The sequence below is a fragment of the Myodes glareolus genome, chromosome 10 (assembly GCF_982192425.1).
Source record: "Myodes glareolus chromosome 10, mMyoGla1.1, whole genome shotgun sequence".
NCBI lineage: Eukaryota > Metazoa > Chordata > Mammalia > Rodentia > Cricetidae > Myodes > Myodes glareolus.
Window position 1 is genome coordinate 50,032,911 of NC_142035.1, and position 23,962 is coordinate 50,056,872.

Sequence of the window (23,962 nt, forward strand, 5' to 3'; positions counted from 1 at the left end):
CTCCAAGGTTTCACTTTAAGAGATTTGGAGACTCTTCCCTTTGGGATTGCTCTTCCCATCAGGGATGCAATCTATCACTGTCGGGAGCAGCCTGATTCAGACTGGTCAGAAGCTGTCTGCCTCTTGATTGGACGGCAGGATCTTTCCAAGCAGGCTTGTGAAGGAAACTTACCCAGAGGCAAATCTGTGAGTATCAACACAGGAAGTTCAGTTTAGGCTCAGATAAAGTCAAAGTGGAACTTTGACTTCTTTTCCCTTTGTACCTTTACATTATGGTAACTGTATTCACAGTTTGCCTTTTGTAAGTCAGATAAAGTTTATAATTGAACAGGGGAGCTGTGGACTTAGTGACTGCCCTGTGTTACCTGTACCTTTCTTTGCCCAGAGTCAGGACAGGTACAGAATCAGCAAGCCACTGGCCATGCCTATTCAGCTACCTGTACCTGTGGAAGCAGCTGTTAACTACACAGGAAAACCGAGAGCCTTTGTACCCTCTTGACTGACTGTAATAATAAGTGTTCTCATTCATATTTTTTAAGAGATTAGATTTCTTGAATATAGCCTTTTAAATAGGTATAAATATATTTGCACAATCCCTGAATAACAGGAAGACTGAAGCCTGAGGAAGAATATGTTCTCCATTGGGGTTAGTTATTTAGGTGCCTTAAAGACTCTCTTCTTTATACCCGTTTCAGAGTGGGTTCTGAGAAGCCTAGAAATGAGTAGCATTTTTTGTGTGTTTGTTTTTGAGACAGGATCTCTCTGTAGACCAGGCTGACAGGCATAGGGCTCACAGAGATCTGTGTGACATCTCAGAGCAAACAGTGGGAACCAGGCTTGTTCTGTTAGCCTTTGAGTCCACCCATCATCATCGGTGTGCATGAGTCACAGTGGCTCTCCTAACCCAGCAGTTGCCTGCCTCGGACTTGAGCTAGAATAGAATCAGTTCCCATAGGAGTCTAATCTCAAATTTGTGTATAAATAGCAACTTCAGTTGACTTTGTATTTGTCCTGTTTTAAATATAAATCCATTCTTATTTTCTTGATCAAGAAAATCCAGGTGTGGTAGTACATTGCTTGTAATCAGAACTTGGAAGACTGAGCCAGGAGAGTCACCATGAGTTCTAAAGTAGCCTGAACTACATAGTGAGTCCCTGTCCCAAAACACAAACACACACATGCACACAAAGATCTTTGGCATTTATATTTCTTTTGCTTCTGGGAGCCATTCAGCTCATAAACACTATAAATATTAATCTATAAATTATTTAAACGGCAGCCTAGGCAAGTTTGTCTAAATTTTGTTTCTTCAGTTATTTGAGGCTAAATTTCAACTTGTTTCTGCTGTTTGGGGTTATGTTCTCTAGCTAAGTTATCCATTAGAATATACAGTAATATATTGTGTAATGATGGCATACATTCTGAGAAATGTGTCCTTAGGCAATTCTGATGTGCAGGCATGACAGTGTTTGTAGCTGGGTCTCTCGGCATAGATCCTATCATGTGTGCAGGCTCTTGGAGGAAGTGCTGTGTAGTGCATGGTTATAGTTTGTTTTTGATTGGTTATTCCATAGGAACCAAAGTAAGTTTTTATCTTGTCTCATACACACACACACACACACACACACACTCCATTTTTTCCCAGGTTAGCTTTGTTTCCTCCACACTAATAAGAAAACTCTAGCATTTTAATTAGGATCTAATCTTTTATTGGAGTGTAGAACTTTGCTTGAGAGGAGATGGAGTGTCCATGAAGTGTACATTGTGTTGTAGTCAGACTGAAGCATGGGGCTGGGAAACCCTGCGTGAGATAGAGCACAGGTGAGGTTTGCAGGTGTGTAGAAATGGAAAGTGAAAACCAGTCACAATCCAAGTCTTTTGCTGCTTCAGTCAGCCTTTGCTGGTGTCTTCCAGGTTTTATTCCTCTGCTTCTGTTAATGTGGAAGTAGGTTTCAGTCCTACACTAATAGTGAGTTCCTCATCTTCTTTTTGGAGTAACTGGTTTCCCTGAAGAAAAAAAGAATTAGCAAATGGATTGTTTTAGTAGATTCAACTCCCTGATTATAACTCTAAATATAAACTCATTTCTTCAGTTTAATAAAGAATGACTCCAGTGCAGTACTCTAAGAAGATTTGTAGCAACTACATACTTATGTAGGCTCAGGGTGATAATGGGATCAGGAGAGTGTGACCAGCTTTTGTGACATAGTGCCCTCCCAGTGCCGAAGAGCTGAGCTTGTATGACAGTGTAGAGTGACTTCAGGACGCCTACCAGTTATGCTTACCTCTAGTGTAGAGTTGTGTACTGTTAACCTGTTTGCCCTCTCAGTCTAGACACACAGCTGCCTCTCAAATCACTACCATAAAGTCTGTTATGTAGGTGCTCTCCTCAGATGTGTCTTCGGGAACCGAGGCTGAGGAGGAAGACGATGGCATGAATGATTTGAATCATGAGGTTATGTCATTAATATGGAGTGAAGATCTACGGGTGCAGGATGTGCGAAGACTGCTTCAGAGTGCACAACCTGTTCGTGTCAATGTGGTGCAGTACCCAGAACTCAGTGACCATGAGTTCATTGAAGAGAAAGAAAACAGGTAAAATGGTTCATCCTGTCCAGTGTGTTACACTTGAGACTAGTTTGTGTTTGTTTGTTTTCCTTTAGTATTTTAACTTTTCTTTTTTAAACATTTATTTGTATTTGTGTGGTGTGTATGCACTGCAGTGAGTATGTGGAGGTCAGAGGAGTTGGTTGGTTCTTTCTTTCTACTAGGCTTCAGCTGGCTCGGTGGCAAGTGCTTTTTCTCACTAAGCCATCTTACCAGTTTGGTGGTTAGTTTTAAATGTTAACTTGCTATAATCTAGAATTACCTGGGAAGAGAATTTAATTTGAGAAATTACTTAGATCAGGGTGGTCTGTGGGGGACTGTCTTGCTAGGAGGACCAACCTTGACTGGGCAGCACGGTTTCATCGGCTGAGCCTGAACTGTCTAGGAATGAAGAGAGCTACCTGAGCAAGTGGCAGACCACTGAGCAGCATGGGTGTATTTTCTCTTCTGCTCTTGCTTGTGGCTGTGATATGGATCAGACTTTGCACTGTGACTTCCTTTTCTATAATGAACTGTAACCTGGGGTTTTAAGCCAAATAAACTCTTTCCTATCAAAGAATGCTTTTGGTCAGGTCATTTATCACAGCCATAGAAATGAAACTGTAATACTTACCTAATTTTTTTTTTGTTGTTTGTTTTTGCATTTAAGATACTTAAAAGCTAAAGCAAAGAAACTTACTTGAAGTTAAAAAATCTACCTTTTATTTTAATTTTACATCCAACTTCAGTTAGCCATATATGTTTTAAAAATATTTTTGGTTTTTGGGGATATAATTATAACCTCTTCCTCATGAAATATAACAGCATACTTCAGAAAAGGCCAATCTAAGTCAGAGAATTTGTCAGTGAAGCATACACTGGACTCATTCTTCTGTTTTGTAATTCAGGAGGAGATTTTGAGGTACTTGTTTGCTAATTTTTAGTGTGGCTTAAACTCACACCAGTTGTATTGGTTACTTTTTTGTTGCTTTGAAGAACTCTTTGACCTAACTTAGGAGCTTAGCTTCAGGAGGTGTGAGACAGGTGCTGTCATGGCTCCATCTGTGGGGACAGGAGTGTTAGGTGACTGACTCTGCTCTCCTTCCGCTTTCCTTTATTCCCGTCCTCCCCTGGCCTCAAGATTACTTAGTTGCTTAGCTGGCCTTGATTTCACTCTAGCACAGGCAGAGCTTGTATTGGGGCTCCTGATTTGAGGAGCGGGAATTACAGGTATGAACCAGCCTATCTTCTTTTTCTTATGGTTTCAAGGGCAGTCGTCACTCATGCTTCACTACAGTCTACCAAAAATCCTGATTTCTCTCTATTTCCTCACTGCATGGACTCATGTTATGACTTGAAATTGAGGCTAGAGCACATAGTTAGGAGTGGGGGAATCTTGTAGTAAGGCTTAACACCATTCCTGGATGAACTTGGATAAATTACTTAACCTTTTATTTTTTGGGTTGACTCATGTCATGTAATAGACATGAGTGTAACAGTTACACCTCATCAGTTGTTGGTATCAGGTCAGTTCTTTTACATAGCACTTAAAGTATTTCATAGTGCATAGAAAAGCTCACTGTAGTCAGCCATTATTAACAGTGTGTTGATTCTTTTTTCTCTTTAGTCTTTTAGTATAGTGGTTTTCAACTTTTCCTAATGCTGTAATCCTTTAATACAATTCTTCATGTTGTAGTGACTCCCAATCAGAGTTATTTTTGTTGCTACTTCATAACTAATTTTGCTACTGTTATGAATTGTAATGTAAATGTTTGATATGTAGCAGGTTGTAGGTGAGCCTTGTGAAAGGGGTTATGATCCACAGGTTGAGACCCACTTGTTTTTATTATATCTGAAATCAGAGTGTATCTTTTGGTCAGTCGATGGTAGTCTAATTGGAGGGCTTTTCTTGGTGCTTGATGGGATTGTTAAGCATCCTGTTAGTGGCGTCATGCATCCATGGGCTACAGCATTGGTGCTATTGCTTTATTTTAGGACTTTTGTAAGTGGAATTGGATTATGTATAAAACATTCTTTGGGATCCAGCTTCATGGATTTCAATTTCCTGCATCCCCAGTTATTGTACTGTTCTTGTTCCAAGGAATGTTAGGGCATTAGAATGTTAGAGTCTGCTGTAATAAGCTAGAGAAGCAGAGCATTTATGTAATTAGGGAGAAACCAGCCTAGGGAATATTTTTGTCTGCAGAGTGTCATTCCTGTGTTAGCCTCTGAAGGGCCTTTCTTTAATCTCAAATGCGATGTTTAAAAACTTTTCTTAAGTAGGAATGCCTACTTCCAAATTTTCTGTTAGTTTTTGTCCCAGGGGCCTATATAGAGTAAATTCAATGCAGAAACAAGCATGGGGTGTTAGTTTTCCAGTATGAGCAGCAGAAGCCATTTTAGCTGAACATACCTGGTGTGTAGATCTGGTGACTCTTTCCTTTGTGTCCAATACGCAGAGGTAGTGGTGTTTTTGAGGCAGTGTTGGTATAAAGAATGAGGAGGATCTGTGTGTACTGATGCAACTCAACTGAAAGTAACACTAAGAGGAACCACCCCAATAATGTACGTTCTTTAGATCAGGTTAGCATCAGGCGGAGTAGAATGTAGTTAGTTGTGTTTTCTACCTCAGGAGATTGGGTCTCATTCAAAGCAAATAAGGCAATGTGTGTCTGCTTCCGCATCCTGATGAGAGTACGAGTTGTGAGAGGAATTGGTGATCCTCCCATGTCTGGAGCGGAGGTACTTTGTGAGGACTGGATTGTGTATCTTAGTCCCTCTTGAATAATTACCTCCTGTTAGAGTCCAACTATGAACTCTCTTAACAGTTTGTGTGTTGTTTTGTGTTTTTATTATAGACTGCTCCAGTTGTGTCAGCGAACTATGGCTCTTCCAGTAGGACGAGGAATGTTTACCTTGTTTTCATATCATCCTGTTCCAACAGAGCCATTGCCTATTCCTAAATTAAATTTGACAGGTATGCTAAATTCTGGACACATCAACAGAGGACCAAGGTCATACATGGGTGGGGGTCTTTTTTGGTTTTTTTTGAGACAGGGTTTCTCTAGCTTTGGAGCCTGTCCCGGAATTAGCACTTGTAGACCAGGTTGGTCTCAAACTCACAGAGATCCGCCTGCCTCTCTTTCCTGAGTGCTGGGATTAAAGGCTGCGCCACCACTGCCTGCTGATGAGTGGGGTTCTTTTGTATTATTTTTGTTAAAACCAAAGCAGTGTTTCTGTGCTCTCATTGATTTTAAGCATTAATAGCACTATAGTGGTTATTGATGCTCATACAGCAAATTGTATAATTTACGTTTCTCTTGGCCATGACAAAATACTATGATAAGCAGCTTAGGAGAAGAGTCACTTTGACTCTTGGTTTGTAGGGATACAGTCCATGATTGCAAGGAAAACATGAGGACAGGAACAGCTGTGGGCTGGAGCTTCCTCAAATTCCAACAATTAGGAAACACACAGGAGGGGCTGTAAACCTAAAGACCAGCTTTCAGTGGCTCATTTCCTTCAACATTTCCCACACCTCGCAAATTCCACCATCTTCGGGAATAGTGCCACCAGCTGGAAGCCAAAAAGTAGATGAATATCGCCTATTACTAATTTTGTGTTTTATTGTGATTATTTTAAAAAATAAAAAGTTCGGAGAGTTATTGTTGATAAGGGCAAAACAATTTAGGGCTGGATGTGGTGGTGCATGCCTTTAATCCCAGCACTTAGGAGGTAGAGTTCCAGACCAGCCGGGTTACACAGTAAGATCCTGTTTGTTTTGTTTTTAAATGTGAGACTTGAATTTTAAATAATCTTTAAGTCTACTTTGTACAATCTTTAAGTTGTCTTGAGATATCCATTCTTCTGTGTGGCTAGAGGACACAAATCAGCCACTGTTCATCTACTCAGAATTTGTATTCAGTAATGTTTTAGACATCTTTAAAATGGTGTTTTCAAAGTTCTAAAGATTTTGGTAGCTTTGTACAATACTCAGTATTTATTTTGAATGTCTATCATGTTGTCATCTTGGCACAGTGGACATCACATCAGTCTCAAAATGTCCATTGATGATTTGAGCTAACATAAACCATTCATAATATAAAGCTATGGTCATGTTTGTATACACAATATGTTTCAATACTCAAAGGAATTAGAAAAATCCAGACTGAACTTATAACATCACAAACATTTAATTTATATCTCTTGCGGACCATCACAGTAGAGAATGTTCCTTTCTAATTCACTAGGTACTTCTCTGTAAACAGACACTTTCTGTTTTGACACATTGTCTTAGCTCAGGCTAACCTCAGAATTTCTATCCTTCTGCCTTAGCCTCTTAAATGTCAGGATTAGCATTTTAAATGAAACTGCTGTATATGTGTGTACATGTGTGTGCATGTGTTGGTGCCTGTGGAGGTGAAAGAACAATGGTAGTTACAGGTGGGTGTGTCACCTGATGCAGATGCTGGGAACCAAACTCTAGGTCTCTTCAAAGGACAGGAAGAGGTCCTGACAAGTGCAACCATCTCTCCAGCTCCACATTTGGCATTTTTAATATCTAACATGTGTTAGATATTTACAGATACCTATGTGCTGAGGCATAGACATATGAATCAGTTAGGGCAGATTTCTGAAGGTCCTTGTCTCTTTAAATCCTTTAAATTTACACTTTGCTTTAATATCTAGACAACAGTATAGAAGTAAATGTTTGAAATGAATACCAGTCTCCTCAGTCATCTGTGGGAATTTGTTATTCATGTAGTTAAACTGTGGTGCTGATCTCCATTTAGTTTCATTGTGCCTCCCTGCAGTTGCAAATACTGCAGAACAGTGAGAACTCAGACCAGATAATCAGTTATTTTATTGTGTGTTAGCAAAATGGACTCTGAAATATTTTAAACTGTACGGTTTGTTTGTTGGTTTTGGAGACAGAGTTATGTAACCCTAAACCCTGACTGACCTGGAATGTATGTAGACAAGGTTGGAGTCCAATTCACAGAGTTCCACCTGCTTTTGCTCTGGGGTCCTGGGATTACATGACCATGATAATTACATATTACCATGCCCAGCTGATGTATTTATGCGTGTGTGTGTGTGTTTTGTGTGTATGTTTGTACCTGGGTGTATGTATGTGTACCATGTATGCGAAGGAGTCTAAAGGGGTTAGAAGAAGCATTGAATCTCTGAGAAACAGAGTTACAGAGGGTTGTGGGCTGCCATATAGGTGCTAGGAACTGAACCTGGGTCCTCTGCAAGAGGAACAAGTGCTATTAACAGTAGAGCAAACTCTCCAACCCCCAATAGGGGTTTTGAATGCAATAAAGGCAACCTTATTTCAAAGACCTGAGTTTTAATTTTGTAAATGTTCTTAATTCACTTCTTTCTCTACTTAGGGCGAGCCCCTCCACGAAACACAACTGTAGATCTTAATAGTGGGAACATTGATGTGCCTCCCAATATGACAAGCTGGGCCAGCTTCCATAATGGTGTGGCTGCTGGCCTGAAGATAGCCCCTGCCTCCCAGATAGACTCAGCTTGGATTGTTTACAACAAGCCAAAGCATGCGGAGTTAGCCAATGAGTACGCCGGATTTCTCATGGCCCTGGGTCTGAATGGGCATCTTACCAAGCTGGCTACTCTCAATATCCATGACTACTTAACCAAGGTGAGAACCTGTCATCCTATGCCTGGCATTGTGTAACACATACCTACTGCCCTACCTCCTGATTGTTAACTTGCCCTGTTTCATTCCTGCACTTCTAAGTATGTTCATCTTCTAGAAGGAAGCAGTCTTCCTAAAGTGTAAATCAGTGTGTGACCTTTGCTCAGAACCATTTACTCATCCCCCATTGCTGTCTGCTTCTGGGGCCTGTGTGGTCCTGCTCACTTCTGCAGCCATTGTACTGCTTTTCCATTGTTTTTCCTTTGAGTGTCCCACTTTCTGCCACTTTTCTGGCTAATGTGTTTAGGTTCTTTAGAGATAGCTAATAATTCTCTAGCTCCTCCTAATAAAAAATTATTAGTCTCTTTTAAATAGTCTTCTATACTCTGTATTTGTAAACCAATTTTAATTGTGGGTGTCTGTGTTCTGAATTTAGCATGTTTCCCCTATTAGAACACTATAAGAGCTGGTACCACATATGTTTAGTTTGCCACTGTACTCAGTGACTGCCATGTAAAGGTGCTTATTGAAAGAAGCAGGCGTTATTCTATCTAAAACTGGGGCTGGGGAGGTGGCTTAGTTAGTAAAGTGCTTGCCATGCAAATACAAAGACTTGAGTTTGGTTCTCAGCACTCACATAACAAAGCCAGCTCTGGTGGAGCATTTTGCAGTTCTGGTGCTGGGGAGGTGAAGAAAAGGGCACCTTGGGGTCTTGCTGGCAGCCAGCCTACCTGAATGTGAGTCTTAGGTGCCAATGAGAGACTGTGCTTCAAAAACTAAGATGGATAGCTTCCAAGAAACAACATCCAAAGTCAATATCTGGTTTCTTAAAAATTAATCTCTCTCTCTCACACACACACACTATTTTAAGAAAGCCATATTTGTTATGGTAGTGTCTGAGGTTTATTTTGTTTGTTTTCATAGGGCCATGAAATGACAAGCATTGGATTGCTGCTTGGTGTTTCTGCTGCAAAACTTGGCACCATGGACATGTCAATTACCCGGCTTCTTAGCATTCACGTTCCTGCTCTCCTACCCCCAACATCCACAGAGCTTGATGTGCCTCACAATGTTCAAGTGGCTGCAGTGGTTGGCATTGGCCTTGTTTATCAGGGCACAGCTCACAGACATACTGCCGAAGTCCTGTTGGCTGAAATAGGTATGCAGTCAATATTGTTTAATCTTTACAGTATACATTTCCACTCAAACATATACTCATAGAAAATGATAAATTATGAAAACTAAGGAAAACAAAGAGTAGCTTTTATTAGTACAGAATGACCAGATAATTATTTTTTTTAAAAAACAAAAAGGTAAAACTGAACAAGTAACGTAGTCAGGGCTTCTGTTGCTGTGTAGGTGGTAAACCTGGATTGGCAAACTCACGGCTGAGCTTGAGGGTACACGTGAGTATGTTGTTCATCTCACACAAGGCAGTGTCTAGCAGTGATCTGCACTTCAAACGAGATGGTTTTGGTTCCTAATAGCACATTGTTTTCTTCTGTTGGATAAAAACACTTGAAAAATAACCAAGTGATTGTCTCTTTCTTGTGCTCACCTCATACCTTTCAGTTACCTTTTAATCACTGGTGAAATGTAAAGGATTTACATCTTAATGTAAATGCTATACAGTTTTTACACTTGTATTGTTTAGGGACTAATGATGGAAGTATCTGTGTTCAGTGCAGGTACAACTTAAAAAGTATATTTTGGTGTGGTTGGTTGAGTTCATGGGTGCAGAACCTATAGATAATGAGGCCACTGTATATGCAAGTTTAACTTATAAATTAATGAATTAACAATGGTACATGATGTTAGAATGTGATATTAAGTTGGAAGCATCACCCCAGTCCTTGGCATCCATCCCAGTCCCCTGGCCTGGGAGTTGGGTTGGTCTGTACTCCAAATCCCAGCATGCCAAGTCCTGACCCCTCCCTGGGGGAGAGTCAGACCCCTCCCACAGGGTATTTAAGTGGGTGCCCAGAGGAGGAATACGTGGGTCCCGGGTTTTGCATGTGCTTCCTGGTTTTCTGTCTCCCCTGCCATACTCTCGGCCACCCGAGAGTGCTGCATTTAATAAAACATGGGCATTTTAATTTGGTTTAATTTAACTTTATTTATTTATTTTTGCGCCCATAGAGCTGCTGTTTTAGGATTTTTCCTAATATATGGTGATTCCGCCGAGATTTAGAATAGGATGATTATAATGCTCAAGTAAAGTTGGGCATTTTTATTTCTAGAATTTGGCATTTAATGTTTTCGGAACAGCGTTGGCTACCAGTAGGGAAAGCATGGAAAGTAGCTTTTGAGGTTTCTGAACTAGAGTGTGTTAGTGAGGATGCATTATCCTTTAGCATGATAGCATCACAGAACTGTTGCAGCTATGTCAACACAGTTATGTCGTTCTACATAACGAACGACAGTTAAATTGTCCGGCTGGTTCTGTTGGTTACTCTGGTTCTGCTTCACCTCTTCCAGGAACCAGGCTAGAGGGTGTGTTTTCTCTTGTGATGTTTATGTAGGAGACTTGATAACAAAAGTTTTAGTCCGTTGCTGTTGTGCCAGCCAAAGTCATGCCACATTGGGCAGGTCCACCAAAAAGCTATTTCATGAGATGGCTGTACCACAGGACAGTGAAGATTGTGGCTGCGCCTTTGATCTGCCATAGTGATAGAAGTGATTCACAAAATTGAAACATTCCTATACCAAAATATAAAGTTGCATAAATTATGGGTCTGAAAACAGTACCCAGAAGGTCCCTCACACTGCTATTTAGAGCTTGTTCATCTAGAACAGTGGTTCTCAGCCTTTCACAGGGGTTACCTAAGACCATTGGAAAACACAAATACAGTTTTTTAAGGTTTATTTATTTAGTATGTATACAGTGTTCTGCCTGCGTGTGTCTCTGCAGCCAGAAGATAGATGCACCAGATCTCATTTACAGGTGGTTCTGAGCCACCATGTAATTGCTGGGAATTGAACTCAGGACCTCTGGAAGAAACAGTCAGTGCTCTTAACCTCTGAACCATTGCTCCAGCCCAGCCATCTCTCCAACCCACACAGATACATTTATAACAGTAGCAAAATTACAGTTATGAAGTAGCAATGAAAATAATGTTATTGCTGGTAGTTAATTAATTTAATATTGTGTATCTTATGAAGTTTTCTAAAATACCTAATTGTTAGAACTTTCTTTTTTGCTTTAAAAATTTTTTTTAGTTTGTTTTATGTGTGGATGTTTTGCCTGTGTGTATGTCTGTGTACCATGTACAGTGCCCATGAAGGCCAGAATAGGGTGTTCGATATCTTGGAACTGGAATTACAGACAGTTGTTAGCTGTTACCATGTAGGTGCTGGGAATCAAACCTGGTTCCTCTGGAAGAGCAGAAGTGCTTTTAACCACCGAGTCATCTCTCCAGCTCCCTCCCCCCCCCTTTATTTTTAAGGTAGGGTCTCAGCCCAGGCTGGCCTAGAACTACTTCCTCCACCTCCCAAGTGTTGGGATTATAGCATGTGCCATCTTTTCCAGCTACTTTCAGAAGTTGTTTTTATCTCTTTGCTAGCATACATAAGTATTATACTGATTACCTTCATGTAACTTTTCTCTTTTGAATGTCATCCTCCCCCCACCTCAGAGAATAATTCCAGAAGGATAAACTTCTTTCTGAAGGGAGAGGTCTTTATACATAACACATTTTGTTTTCTGAAGTGTCAGATTTCAATCTTCCTGATGCTGCGGCCCTTCACTACAACCATAAAATTATTTCATTGCTACTTCATAACTAATTTTGCTACTGTTATGAATTGTAATGTAAATATCTGATATGCACCGGTTGAAAACTGATGCCCTAAAGCATAGAGTTAGTAGAATGTAGTGCTTTTAAAAGTGTGAATTTTTATCATAAGCACACATACATGATATTATATAAAATCAAATAAAAATCTAGAAATAGTTTTTAACTTAAAAGCATAATGTAAGTGCATGTTTTATTTATTATTAGTTCTTGAACATTTTAAATCACATCTGATGAATGCATGAATGTACTTGAAAATAATAAAATCAGATAAAATGGTTTTAATTTATTTTTTGGTGAAAACAGGTTTGTTTGTTTTGTTTTGTTTTGTTTAGAGTAGATGTCTGCTTCCTAACGTGTTGTTGGGGTGAGCTCCAGTGTGGAAGGTCAGCAGGCAGTTTGCTGGAGTTGCTCTCCCACCATGCGTGTTCTGGAAATTGCACTCAGATTGTGAGGTTCGGCAGCACTGAGCCTTCTGTCCTGCCCAAAGCAATTGTCTCTTTCAAAACTATAATTCTTACTTCTTGGCAACTTTCTGGTAAAATCCAAGTTTTCACAGTATTTGAAAGCTGATAGAAGCTTTGATAGGTAAATTTAAGAACCTTTGGGAACTTTAAATCAGCTGTTAAATTGGATGCCCTTTGGACAATGTCTTTATCTTAAGTATTTGGTCTCTAGAACTTTTACAAATTGGGGTTTGTAATAGGCTGGCTTGACCTGTGCTTCTCTGCCTTCCATAGGGCGCCCCCCTGGTCCGGAAATGGAATATTGCACTGACAGAGAGTCCTACTCTTTAGCTGCTGGCCTGGCCCTGGGTATGGTTTGCTTGGGGGTGAGTAGTCTGTCTTCCCTGCTTTTACCCAGTGTCTCTGTGTACTGAAAGGAACATCCTTAACACTTAGCCCTGAATGCCACTCTGCTGTCCTGTCATGTCACCCAGAGCCCAGCCTTTTCTTCTTTCTGGATTATTTTCTCAAAGTTTGCAGTGGAGAAAAATTATAGTGAAGTGAGACTTTAAGATTTCTTGTCCCTGACTTATATGTGTTTATAGTTAAACTGTGATATTTCTCTTTCATATTTATTTTATGTGTATGCTTTGCTTGCACATGTGTCTGTTCACCATTTATGGGCAATGCCAGCAGAGGCCAGAAAATGGCATTGGATCCCCCTGGAACTAGAGTTGCAGATAGCTACCATGTTTGTGCTTGGTATTGAATCCTGGTCCTCTGGAAGAGTAGCTAGTGCTCTTTACCACTGAACCGTCTTTCCACCCCTGAAATTTCTTGAAAAACGTTCAAGAGCTAATAAGATAAAGAATGGTAAATCACTCTGGAAGAAAATAGGTCTGGAGAGATAGCTCAGTGGATAAGAATGCTTGGTGTAAGCACCAGAACTTGAGTTTGGATTTCAGTACACACGGAGAATGATAGAGCAGGATACCCAGTATCCTCCTGTGGTCCCTGTGCATTCTTATATACAAGTACCCATACACGTTTGTATGTGTACCTGCACACACATGCAAATGCACCACACTCAAACACATATGCTTATTCACACAAATATAATGATCACTCTTTTTCTCTCTACACATACACGAGTAGAAAAATAGTGAAAATATTTATGATTAGAAGCCTTAATCTGTCACAATCACTAGCAATAGCCCTAATCTTCTTTTGCTGCTCTGTTAATCAGTATATTCCAGAGAGTTGCCATAGTAGCTGTTGCTTTGCAGTGTCAAGTTAATTCATCTTTAACTCCATCCAAGAGATGTCTACAAAACTACCAAAAACATTCCATGTAATTACTGTTTTTTACTTGGAATGTGATTGCCTTGAAAACCCACCAATGTCATGTTCTAGTCAAACTAAATGATATTCAAAATGTTGTAACGGAACATGTTGCTTCTTACATGTATTCTAAAATCTGTCATTGTTGGCTATGTGTTTTCTCCTCACATCTGATGTGGGAGCTAAAGAGGCAGGTGGTACTATGTAAAAAGCTGTGAATTGGAACTGGAAATTTGGTTCAGACATGGTGAATGTGATTATTTGACTATATTACTGTCTGTTGGTTAAGCAACCCCATGACTGTTGAGCAGAACTGCTGTGTGTGACATTCAGCCCTGGCATTTAGTAGCTAGGTGTTGTAGGGAGGCTGCTTGGTCGTTCAGACTCAAAATAATCACACAGAAACTATATTATTTAAGTCACTGGTTGGCCCATTAGCTCTAGCTTCTTATTGGCTTACTCTTACATCTTAATTTAACCCATCTCCATTACTCTGTGTATTGTCATGTGGCTGTGGCTTACCGGCTAAAGTTCTGGCGTCTGTCTCCTGCAGGGCTACATGACTTCTCCTTTACTTCACCTTCTTTCTCCCAGCATTCAGTTTAGTTTTTCCCGCCTACTTCTGTTCTGCCCTGCTCTGCTATAGGCTCAAAGCAGTTCTTTATTAATCAATGGTAATTATATCATACAGAGGGGAATCCCACATCAGCTAGGTAGGTAACCTTGGGCTGGGTTCAGTTGCACCTCCCTCTCCTCATTATAAATGGGTTTCTCACTAGTAGTTATTCGGTAGTGTCTTTGTTTTGTTCTGTTGCTGTGTTAAAAAAACTGACCAAATCTCCTTAGGGGGGAGGATAGATTTATTTCTGCTTACATTTCTATTCTGGGCAGAAACTCAAGTTGGGAACCCAAAGCAGATACCATGGAGGAGCCTGATTGTTTGCTCACTTTCTGGCTTGCTTATAGGCTCATGCTTAGCTAGCTCTGTTTTACAACCCAGGACCACTTGCCTAGGAATCGTACCTTCCACTTTGGCTGAGGCTTCCTACATCAGTTAATAATCAAGGCAGTCCAGTCTCATCTAGACAATTTCTCAGTTGAGGCTTTTCTCTCAGGTGACTCTAGGCTGTATCAAGTTAAAACAAGCAAAGCTAATTAGGACAAACAATATTGCTGAATTGAGTTAATTCATTTTAAATACAACAAAATTAAACATGATACTGAGTAAGCATTTAGTAAGTTATTGTGCTTGCCTGTAGAGATCACAGGTACAGTAATGGTACTCATGTGTTCACAGTTCAGGTTCTGAATATATACTCAGTCTTTTCCCTTACTCTCAGTGTTGTTATGTCTTTGACTTTATATATTTTTATGAAACCAAAGAATGTAGATCTGAATGTAAACTACAGTTTTCGAGAATTAATACTTAATATTAGTTAATGTGTAAGATGTTTATTGTAATTGAAAGAATTAAAATGTCCTCTTCTGAAGTGTTCCTTGGTTTATGGGTATGTGTTGCTGATTTACTGCTGTAAGACTTCTTTTCATCTTAGTTATTTGATTTTTCCAGCATGGCAGCAACTTGATTGGTATGTCTGATCTCAATGTGCCTGAGCAGCTGTATCAGTACATGGTTGGAGGTCATAGGCGTTTTCAAACTGGAATGCACAGGGAGAAACATAAATCTCCAAGTTACCAAATCAAAGTAAGTCAAATCAGAGTTAGAGATCAGAATGTTACAAGCTGGGAGGGTTAAGGCTGGCTTCAAAGTAGTGATTTCCTACCAACAGTTAGTAGTGTGCTGATGGTATGTATGCTCATCCTGGTGAATTCAGAGCTATTACATGAATACCTTCTTTTACAGGAAGGCGATACTATAAATGTGGATGTGACTTGTCCAGGTGCTACTCTGGCTTTGGCTATGATCTACTTAAAAACTAATAACAGGTATGAGCACCCACCTGTCCCTTGCATGACATGTGGCATCCTTTTTGTCCTCAGCTGTATAATCTTCCCATGTATATCTCCCCTGTGCTAGAGCAGCCTCATGTCTGTTCTCTCATAACAGGAGCTGAGTAGACTTTATATTATGTTTTCTTTGGTAATGCTGTTTGTCAGGACACTTGTCTCACTGTGCTTAGGTTATCGGTCCCAGGACCCCTTAAAGACACTAGAACCCACAAAATTATGGGATTTGTGTGTAACCTAAGCATTTTATCTTAGTACTTAAAATCATCTATAGATTACTTACAATATGAGATACACTTATACATACCATATAAATGGTTGTTAGTACTGTATTGTTTCGAGAATAATGATTAAAAAAATCAAAAGACCATCTGTTTAATCTAGATGTAAGGGTTTTTTTTCCTCCCTCCTGGTACTTTTGAGTAGATGTGGAAGCCCAAAGAGCTGCCCCATTCCTTTTTGTAGTTTGGCATATTCTTGTGAGTACTGTTGAAGCCAGAAATACTGAGCATTATTCTGTATTTGGTTACCATTTATAAAAATGGTTTATGCTTTGTTTAGAAGCTTTTCTAATGACCAAACCTTCTGCTTTCTCAGTCTGTTCTGAGTTATGTCCCCAACTCACCTTAATTCTTTTAATTTGAAAAATATTCTGAGATTCATGAAACTCTACAATGTTCTAAATTCCTTCAATTAGGAAAGTTCTATGCAGAATTAACAAAGTGGTAACAGATGCTCTGTCAGTGTCTTCTGGATACTGGAGATATTTCACTGAACAAGACAAAACTAAAATATCCTCATGAAACTGACATGTTATAGTGAGACATAAAAATAAATATGTGAGCATGTGCGAAGCATTAATGAAAAGGTTAGACCTTTGCTGGAGGGGAAAAATGATTGGATGTCTTTTGAGTTTTGATTACCTGGCTTTCTTGAGCAGTAACCTTCATTGATGTCCTCTGCCAACAGATCCATTGCTGACTGGCTGCGAGCTCCTGATACCATGTATTTGCTGGACTTTGTGAAGCCAGAATTTCTCTTGCTTAGGGTGTGGTGCTTTGTCATTTTTATCTTTCTTGACATGAAAGGGACTTTTTTTGTCATCCTCAAGTTTAGCTACAATTCTAAATGCCTTTCCATGAAAGGCTTTTACTTTTAACTTGCCATGATTTTCTGATTGGCAATGTTCTTTTGAAGTTTCCCAAGTAGAGCTTAGGAAGGCTAGGAAAGGTGACCAACCTGATAGATAATACTTGGGATGATGTTTCTTATATTATTGTTTAAAAAAACAACTACTAAAAGGCAGCTCATGACCAGTATTATTGTTAAGGTTGTAATGAGAGTATAGTTTAGTGCTGTCTGAAATTGTACTGCATTTCTTTAATGTTTGAACCACTACACGGAAGCCTTTACGTTGATGTATAAACTGAGCCGTGGCTTTTTCCTTTGTGATTTTTTTTTTCACAGCAAACCATTGAAACTTTGATGATGATGAACTGAATTTTAATTTTCTTTAAGATCTAAATCTCTATATATTTAGCTGATAGTCTATGTTTTTTAAAGTAATCATTAGTTGGGAACTAATCTTTAGTTTATTTACTGCTATAATTGTTAGGAAATAGGTCAACTTTGCCTAATTAATTTTGTCTGTAATTCATTTTTAAGACACTTGCTCGGTGCCTGATTTTGTGGGATGATATTTTACCAAATTCCAAGTGGGTTGACAGCAATGTTCCTCAGGTACGTAAATACTGTAACTTTAATAACATAAATTGTGATTTCTTGCAAGATATCCAACATACTATAGAATATTTTTTTTTCTCATGAAGACAATCATTTATCCTTATGGTATCTTCTTTTTAAAAAATTGTTATTTATTATTTTTAAGTGCGTGTACGTGCATACATAAGTGCTGGTGCTTGAAAAAGCATCAGATCCTCCCGGAGCTAGAGTTACATTGTAGTTGTGAGCTGCTTATAGTGGGTTGTGTAAGTTGAATTCAGGTCCTCTGAAGGAGTAGTACATTCTTGTAACTGCTGAGCAGTCTTTCCAGCTCATCTTGTGGGTTTATCTTTTGAAGTCAGAGGAATATTCATTTTAAAAGTGTGTTCTGAGAGCCAAGGAGATGGCATAGCAGCTAAAGTGCTCGCCCAGAGTTAAAACATCCAGTTCTTGTTCCTTCACACTGGTCCTACTCTGCAGGGGTGGTCATAGGCTGTGGTGTCCTGGTCCTGCTGGACGTCACCATTCTTCTTGCGAGCCCTTAGTTCCCAGATCTGTTGGAACCACTGAACCTCTCTGGGCTATCTGATAGAGGGAATAGACTGGCATGGAGGGATGGGTGGTGCTGGAGTCTTCCCCCTGATCTTACTCTGAGTACTCTGCTTGTGTGGTGGTGCTTTCTGAAATGGATGTGCTGGATGTGATATTAGGGTCCCCAGATCCCATGTAAGTCCTGGTGGGAGAAGGAACAGCTGAAACTAGACATACTGGTGACCTCTGGGTTTGATTAAGAGATCCTTCTTCAATGGATAAGGCACACACACACACCTACAAGCTTTCATGTCTACATGCCATATACCAGATGAAAAGAAGTAAAAAAAAAAAAAAAGCCGTATATTGACCACAGACCTCTCAGTCTTTTGTCCTCAGAGACTTTAAAGTTGTATTGTTTAAAATTAAACTGGAACACTCTTAATGTTTTATTCTAGTTCTACATTTATCTAAGATTCTGTTTATAAAATTTGCAGTCTTAGGATATAGTAAATGAGCTGAGTAGTTAGAAGCAGCAGTCTACTTTTTAACAAGACTTCAGAATCCGTATTAGAATTAGCTGCTGCCAGTGTGTGTCCTGCATTGTTTCCACGCCATACCCAGAGTAGAACACTTTATGTGAACACCCATGTTACTGGCATGTGCTATAGGTAACATTTTACTGTATAAGCTCATTTAATCGCATCTTTGTTTGCTTACCCATCCATTATTTTATTTATAATTTTGACTATATTTGCAAGTTATAAATAATAATGAATTTCTCCCAAACATATCAATATATGTATCATTAACTAGATATCAAGTTAAATTTTTTGAATCATGGAACACACAATTAAATGTACTGTTTAATGAGATGTGGTGTGCCCGTGGCCACAAGCTTGTGTCCTGTATGCTGCTTCTCTGAGCACTCACCCTTCCATACTCAATGTGCTAGTCTCACTGATGAATTGACTTTAATGAAGTAACCTACAGAACATATCTTTTGTGCGAACCATTCACTCAGCATGGTATGTGCTGTTACTGAGTGTTCATAGTCCATCCTTTAGGTTTATTCTGTCATGTGAACATTTCAGTTACTTTTCTGTAGTCTTTTGTTGGGCGCCTGGGCAGCTTCAGCTTCTGGCTGTCATGGATCAGCCTCCTGTGAAGATTTGCAATAATTAGTGCATAGCTGCTGAAGTTTAGTGCATTAGGTTATATGGGCATTGGGCAGAATCACCCAGATAGGACAGGCAAGGGCAACCCAGAACCAAGGGCTGTTAGGACCTGGCTGATCTCCTACTTGAAATCCACCTGTTTCTGCCTCCTGAGTGCTGGACTCACAGGCACACACCACACTCCACCTAAGGGTTGGTAGTCTTTTTTTATTTGCTGTATACCTCTACCTGCTTGCAAGTGATTCTCTCTCTCTCTCTCTCCCTCTCTCCTTCTCTCCCTCTCTCCCTCTCCCTCTCCTCCCTCTCCCTCTCATCTCTCCTGTTTTTATTTTTTATTTTTTGTAATTTAAAGAGAGCATCGGATGATGGAAAAAGAAGGGATGAGATTCTAGAGGACTTTTCTTTGCAGTTATTTACAACTCATATTCTTAGTTTTGCTTTTTTTAGTTGATGATCAAGTGTGGTGTTGTGACCATGGCTGGTGGAACTGTATAATAATAACTAGCTAACACAAAGGGCTTCTGTATACAGCTTGCTAATTCTAAGAGCTGTCAGTGGATTAACTTCCATTATGTTCTTTTATGGATTAGTCACAGAGCTGCCAGGTGTGTGACCTTAGAGTTGGCTTTGAAGCCAGCCCAGGCTCCAGTGTACGTGTTCTGTTAAAGACCCAAAGGAGGCCCAGTGAGAGGCCTCAGTGAATCGGTAAGGGCTCTTGCTGCCAAACCTGTAACCTGAGTTTAATCTCGGGAACCTGTGCTTTTTAGGAGAGAATTGTGGTTACAAGAAATTCTCTGACCTTTACACGTACCATGACACCCACACACAATAAATAGAGAAATAAATACACAAACAATTTTAAAAAAATAATTCAAAGGAATTTAGACCTGCCTACTGTCAAAACAGAAATAACCTGTTCTTATATGAAGTTACAGGTTAAGTTTTAGTATATGTTACTGTTACAATCAGGTTATCCATGTGTGTATAAATCACTCACTTTGGAGCTTACTTTTTGTAAATACAGCCATGACAGCTAATTTATGGCATATTTGTAACTATAACAGTGGTGTTCAGACATTCTTGCTTTCTGTCTTGACAGATTATAAGAGAAAATAGTATCTCTTTGAGTGAAATTGAATTGCCTTGTTCAGAGGACTTGAATTTGGAAACCTTGTCGTAAGTAATGTAACACATAATATTAACTATGTTAGCACCTGTCAGATGAGTTTCCTTCCATGTGAGGATTGTTGGCTGATTTGAGTAATTCTGAATCCCTCATTTTTGTAATCATTATTTATATGATGTGTGTGTGTGTGTGTGTGTGTGTGTGTGTGTGTGTGTGTGTGTGTGTGTAAAACTCAGGAGGTAGAGGCAGGAGATCAGGCATCCTCAACTATATAAGTGAGTTCAAGGCCACACTGGGACACATGAGAACCTGTTTGCAAAAAAAAGAAAGAAAGAAAATGGAAAGTTAGTTGTACTTTCTTTTTTTTCATTCTTTCCATGGTGGAGGGAGACTTTTAAAGTTGTTCTTCTTTATAGTATATGAAAGAATGGCGTGTAAGAGGCATGCTAGTCAGTAAAGGTCACGTGATCTTCTGCAAAAATCTACAGAATCTGCCGATAGGTTAGGGCCTTCTTCAGCATTCTCAGAAGGCTGAAAATTGGTTTGGAGAAGATGAATATTTATTATTTTTATTCCAAGAGGATAGATGATAATGGATTTTTAAAGGACAATAGGAACATTATGTTTTCTGTAATTTGTTTTCAGGCAAGCACACGTCTACATAATTGCAGGAGCCTGCTTGTCTCTGGGTTTTCGATTTGCTGGCTCAGAAAACTTATCAGCATTTAACTGTTTGGTGAGGAATATCTTGGCTTGTGCTTCTGTGCTGTGAGCTCTCCTTCTGTTTTACTATTAAAGCCTTAAAAATGCCACTTTTAACTTTCAATTTTTCTTTTCTTCTCTTCCAGCATAAATTTGCAAAAGATTTTATGAATTATTTATCTGCACCCAATGCTTCTGTAGTAAGTCTTTTTTTCTTCTTTCCCCTATTTGGGAATAAAGTAAACAAAGAAAATTTCATAAGCCCGAAACTCATGGGTTGTCAAATACCTTTGCTATTTGAATTATAAAGGAGATTTGAAGCACTACTCATCTTTATGTTTTGGTTTTAAGATACTAAATTAGATGAGAATATGGTTACCCTTGAGACTCTGATTAGCATGGGAGGATGCATGTGTTTCTATTTCTTGTGACAAGAGAAGAAATAAGAGAGATATAATATTTGTGGATTGTCACACTTCATATTCTATTATGTTACTGAATACTAAAAGTTTCCTTCATGAAAAAAAAAAACCCAAAAAGTTTAGAGAGGCAAGACTGAACTATGTGCAAGCCCACAAGAGGCCTGCCCCTTTCTGAATGGCAATGGAGGGGGGTGTAGATGGGAAAGGGGAGGAGAGGAGGGAGGGGAAGCTGGTTGGTATGTAAAATAAATGAAAAAATGTTATTTAAATTAAAAATTAAAAAAAAAATCCAGGGAGGATACAGTTGTTCTTGAGACATTGCCCCCACCCCCACCCCCAAAGAGACTGCCAGAGTATATTTTCTGGTTGACAACACAGACCCATGCAGTCATTTTTATAATGCGAAAACATTAGAACTATCAGAAATTAGGTATTTAAGTTATGGCATTTCCATATGTTCTTACATATTAGATGTAGTAGAACCATTGCTGTATAGTTTCTGTGTATAAAAATTGTTTGTAAGTCACTAAGAGAGTTAGCATATGTGGTAGTGTCTGCTTTTCATCTGTAAATGTATGTGTGTATGTGTGTATGTATGTATGTGGAAGACTTGTTTTTAAAGATTTGTTTATTTTGTATACAGCATATTTGCCTGCAGGCCAGAAGAGGGCGACAGATCTCAGTACAGGTGGTTGTGAACCACCATGTGGTTCCTGGGAATTGAACTCAGAACCTCTGGAAGAGCAGCCAGTGCTTTTAACCACTGAGCCTTTTTTTTTTTTTAAGATTTATATATTTAGGGAAGAGTTTTCTGAGAGAATGATGTCTATAGGGATAATGTCAGTTCTCAGTGGGTGGTGCATTGTTAATTTATGATGCTATATTTTTAAACTCTACATTGAATTTATATTTCATAATCAGAATATTCATTTTTATAAATTTAGTTTTAAAGTTACAAACATTTGTAATCTTCCTTGTCAGATATTTTGGTAATTAAGAAACGCAATTACAGTTAATACAGAGTCATGTTTTTGTGTCACCAGACAGGGCCCTACAACCTCGAAACCTGTCTGAGTGTTGTCCTGCTGTCTCTTGCCATGGTGATGGCTGGCTCTGGGAACCTGAAGGTGTTGCAGCTGTGTCGCTATCTGCATATGAAGACGGGTGGAGAGATGAACTATGGTTTCCACTTGGCCCATCACATGGCCCTGGGTCTTCTCTTTTTAGGAGGAGGAAGGTAATGAATTTGGCTTGTTTTGTTTTTCCTTAATAAAAAGAGTTGATGAGAGAGATCTATAAAAGTGATTTTTGTTTGTTTGTTTTACTTTTAAAAGTACGTTTTTCTATTGTTGACCTTTTTTCATATAAATGTTGGAATTTGTCATTTTCATAGTAAGTAATCTGATAAAACATTAATCAAAACTGCATTAGCTCTGCATCAGTTGCAGAGGGTTGAAGTCTCTTGCCATCTTGTCTTTTATCTGTAGCTTTACTTACTTATCTGATGTCTGTGACCTTGGCCAACTGCTCTAGTTTCTGAGTTATATAGGTTTATTTTCACCTCTCTAGAAGTATAAAAAAATTAAAATTTGGAAGTTAGAGATAATGAGGAAGATGTGCATTTCCCTTTTATGTTTTGTGACAGTTGCTTCTTTCTAGTAATTTAGGATTATGAATGTTTAAAGCTGGTGCTATAACTCAGTCATAAAGTACTTGCCTACCTATCTTGTACAGGACCCAACCTCTGAATTGTTGCAACAGCAATAAAAATTAAAGAGCCAACAAAATGGATAAAGGGATGTTAACTATCAAAATTCTTTTTATTTTATGATTTTTAAAATTTCTTTATTCCAAATAAGCCCTATCTTATTTAGTATGGCTACTTGCTTTTCTTTCAGATTGGATCACTTTTCTTCATCTCTGCTTCTGTCTCTATTTTTTAAAAATATTTTATTTTTAATTATGGTTTGTGTGTGTCTACGGAAGGGTTTATACACTTGAGTTCAGGTTCCTGTGTCAATTCCCCTGGAGCTTGAATTACAGGCAGTTGTGAGTTAGTTGCCCAACATGGGTGCTGAGGGCCAAACTTGGGTCCTTTGGAAGAGCAGCTCACACTCTTAACTGCTGAGACATCTCTCCAGCCCCTGGCGTTGCCTTTTAGTGATTGTTTTATTTTTAAATTGTTATGTTTTTCTGTAAGATTTATACTTATAATAGCCTGCACTGTTATGTTTAATCTCCAAGTTTCTAGTGTTAATATCTGAATATTCATCTTTGAATTTTGATTTATCAAAATGATAAAGTACTTCATTATCCTTACTCTGTTGTTTTAGGATAAACCTTACTTATTAATCCCTGGGTTGCATTGTGACATTTGTAAAATGTTACTTTTTTTTTGAATAGTAGTCATTCTGGAAATGATACAGGGATTGACTGTAAAGAGATATATCCACACCAAGGATACACTTTGTTTATCAAGTA

At 39.0% G+C, this 23,962-nt stretch overlaps 1 protein-coding gene across 4 annotated transcripts in view; it reads left to right on the plus strand.

Moving 5' to 3' along the window:
• Nucleotides 1-23,962, plus strand: part of Anapc1 (anaphase promoting complex subunit 1) — a 78,398-nt gene that overhangs the window by 37,036 nt on the left and 17,400 nt on the right. For all 4 annotated transcript variants that reach the window (XM_048460053.3, XM_048460052.3, XM_048460055.3 and 1 more), the window contains exons 25-38: nt 8-186; nt 2,381-2,595; nt 5,445-5,563; nt 7,983-8,254; nt 9,176-9,410; nt 12,786-12,877; nt 15,403-15,537; nt 15,697-15,779; nt 16,770-16,848; nt 17,466-17,540; nt 20,331-20,407; nt 21,003-21,093; nt 21,206-21,259; nt 22,525-22,718. In XM_048460053.3, coding sequence (XP_048316010.3) covers nt 8-186; nt 2,381-2,595; nt 5,445-5,563; nt 7,983-8,254; nt 9,176-9,410; nt 12,786-12,877; nt 15,403-15,537; nt 15,697-15,779; nt 16,770-16,848; nt 17,466-17,540; nt 20,331-20,407; nt 21,003-21,093; nt 21,206-21,259; nt 22,525-22,718 — 1,900 coding nt within the window. The remainder of the gene's footprint in view (nt 1-7; nt 187-2,380; nt 2,596-5,444; nt 5,564-7,982; nt 8,255-9,175; nt 9,411-12,785; nt 12,878-15,402; nt 15,538-15,696; nt 15,780-16,769; nt 16,849-17,465; nt 17,541-20,330; nt 20,408-21,002; nt 21,094-21,205; nt 21,260-22,524; nt 22,719-23,962) is intronic.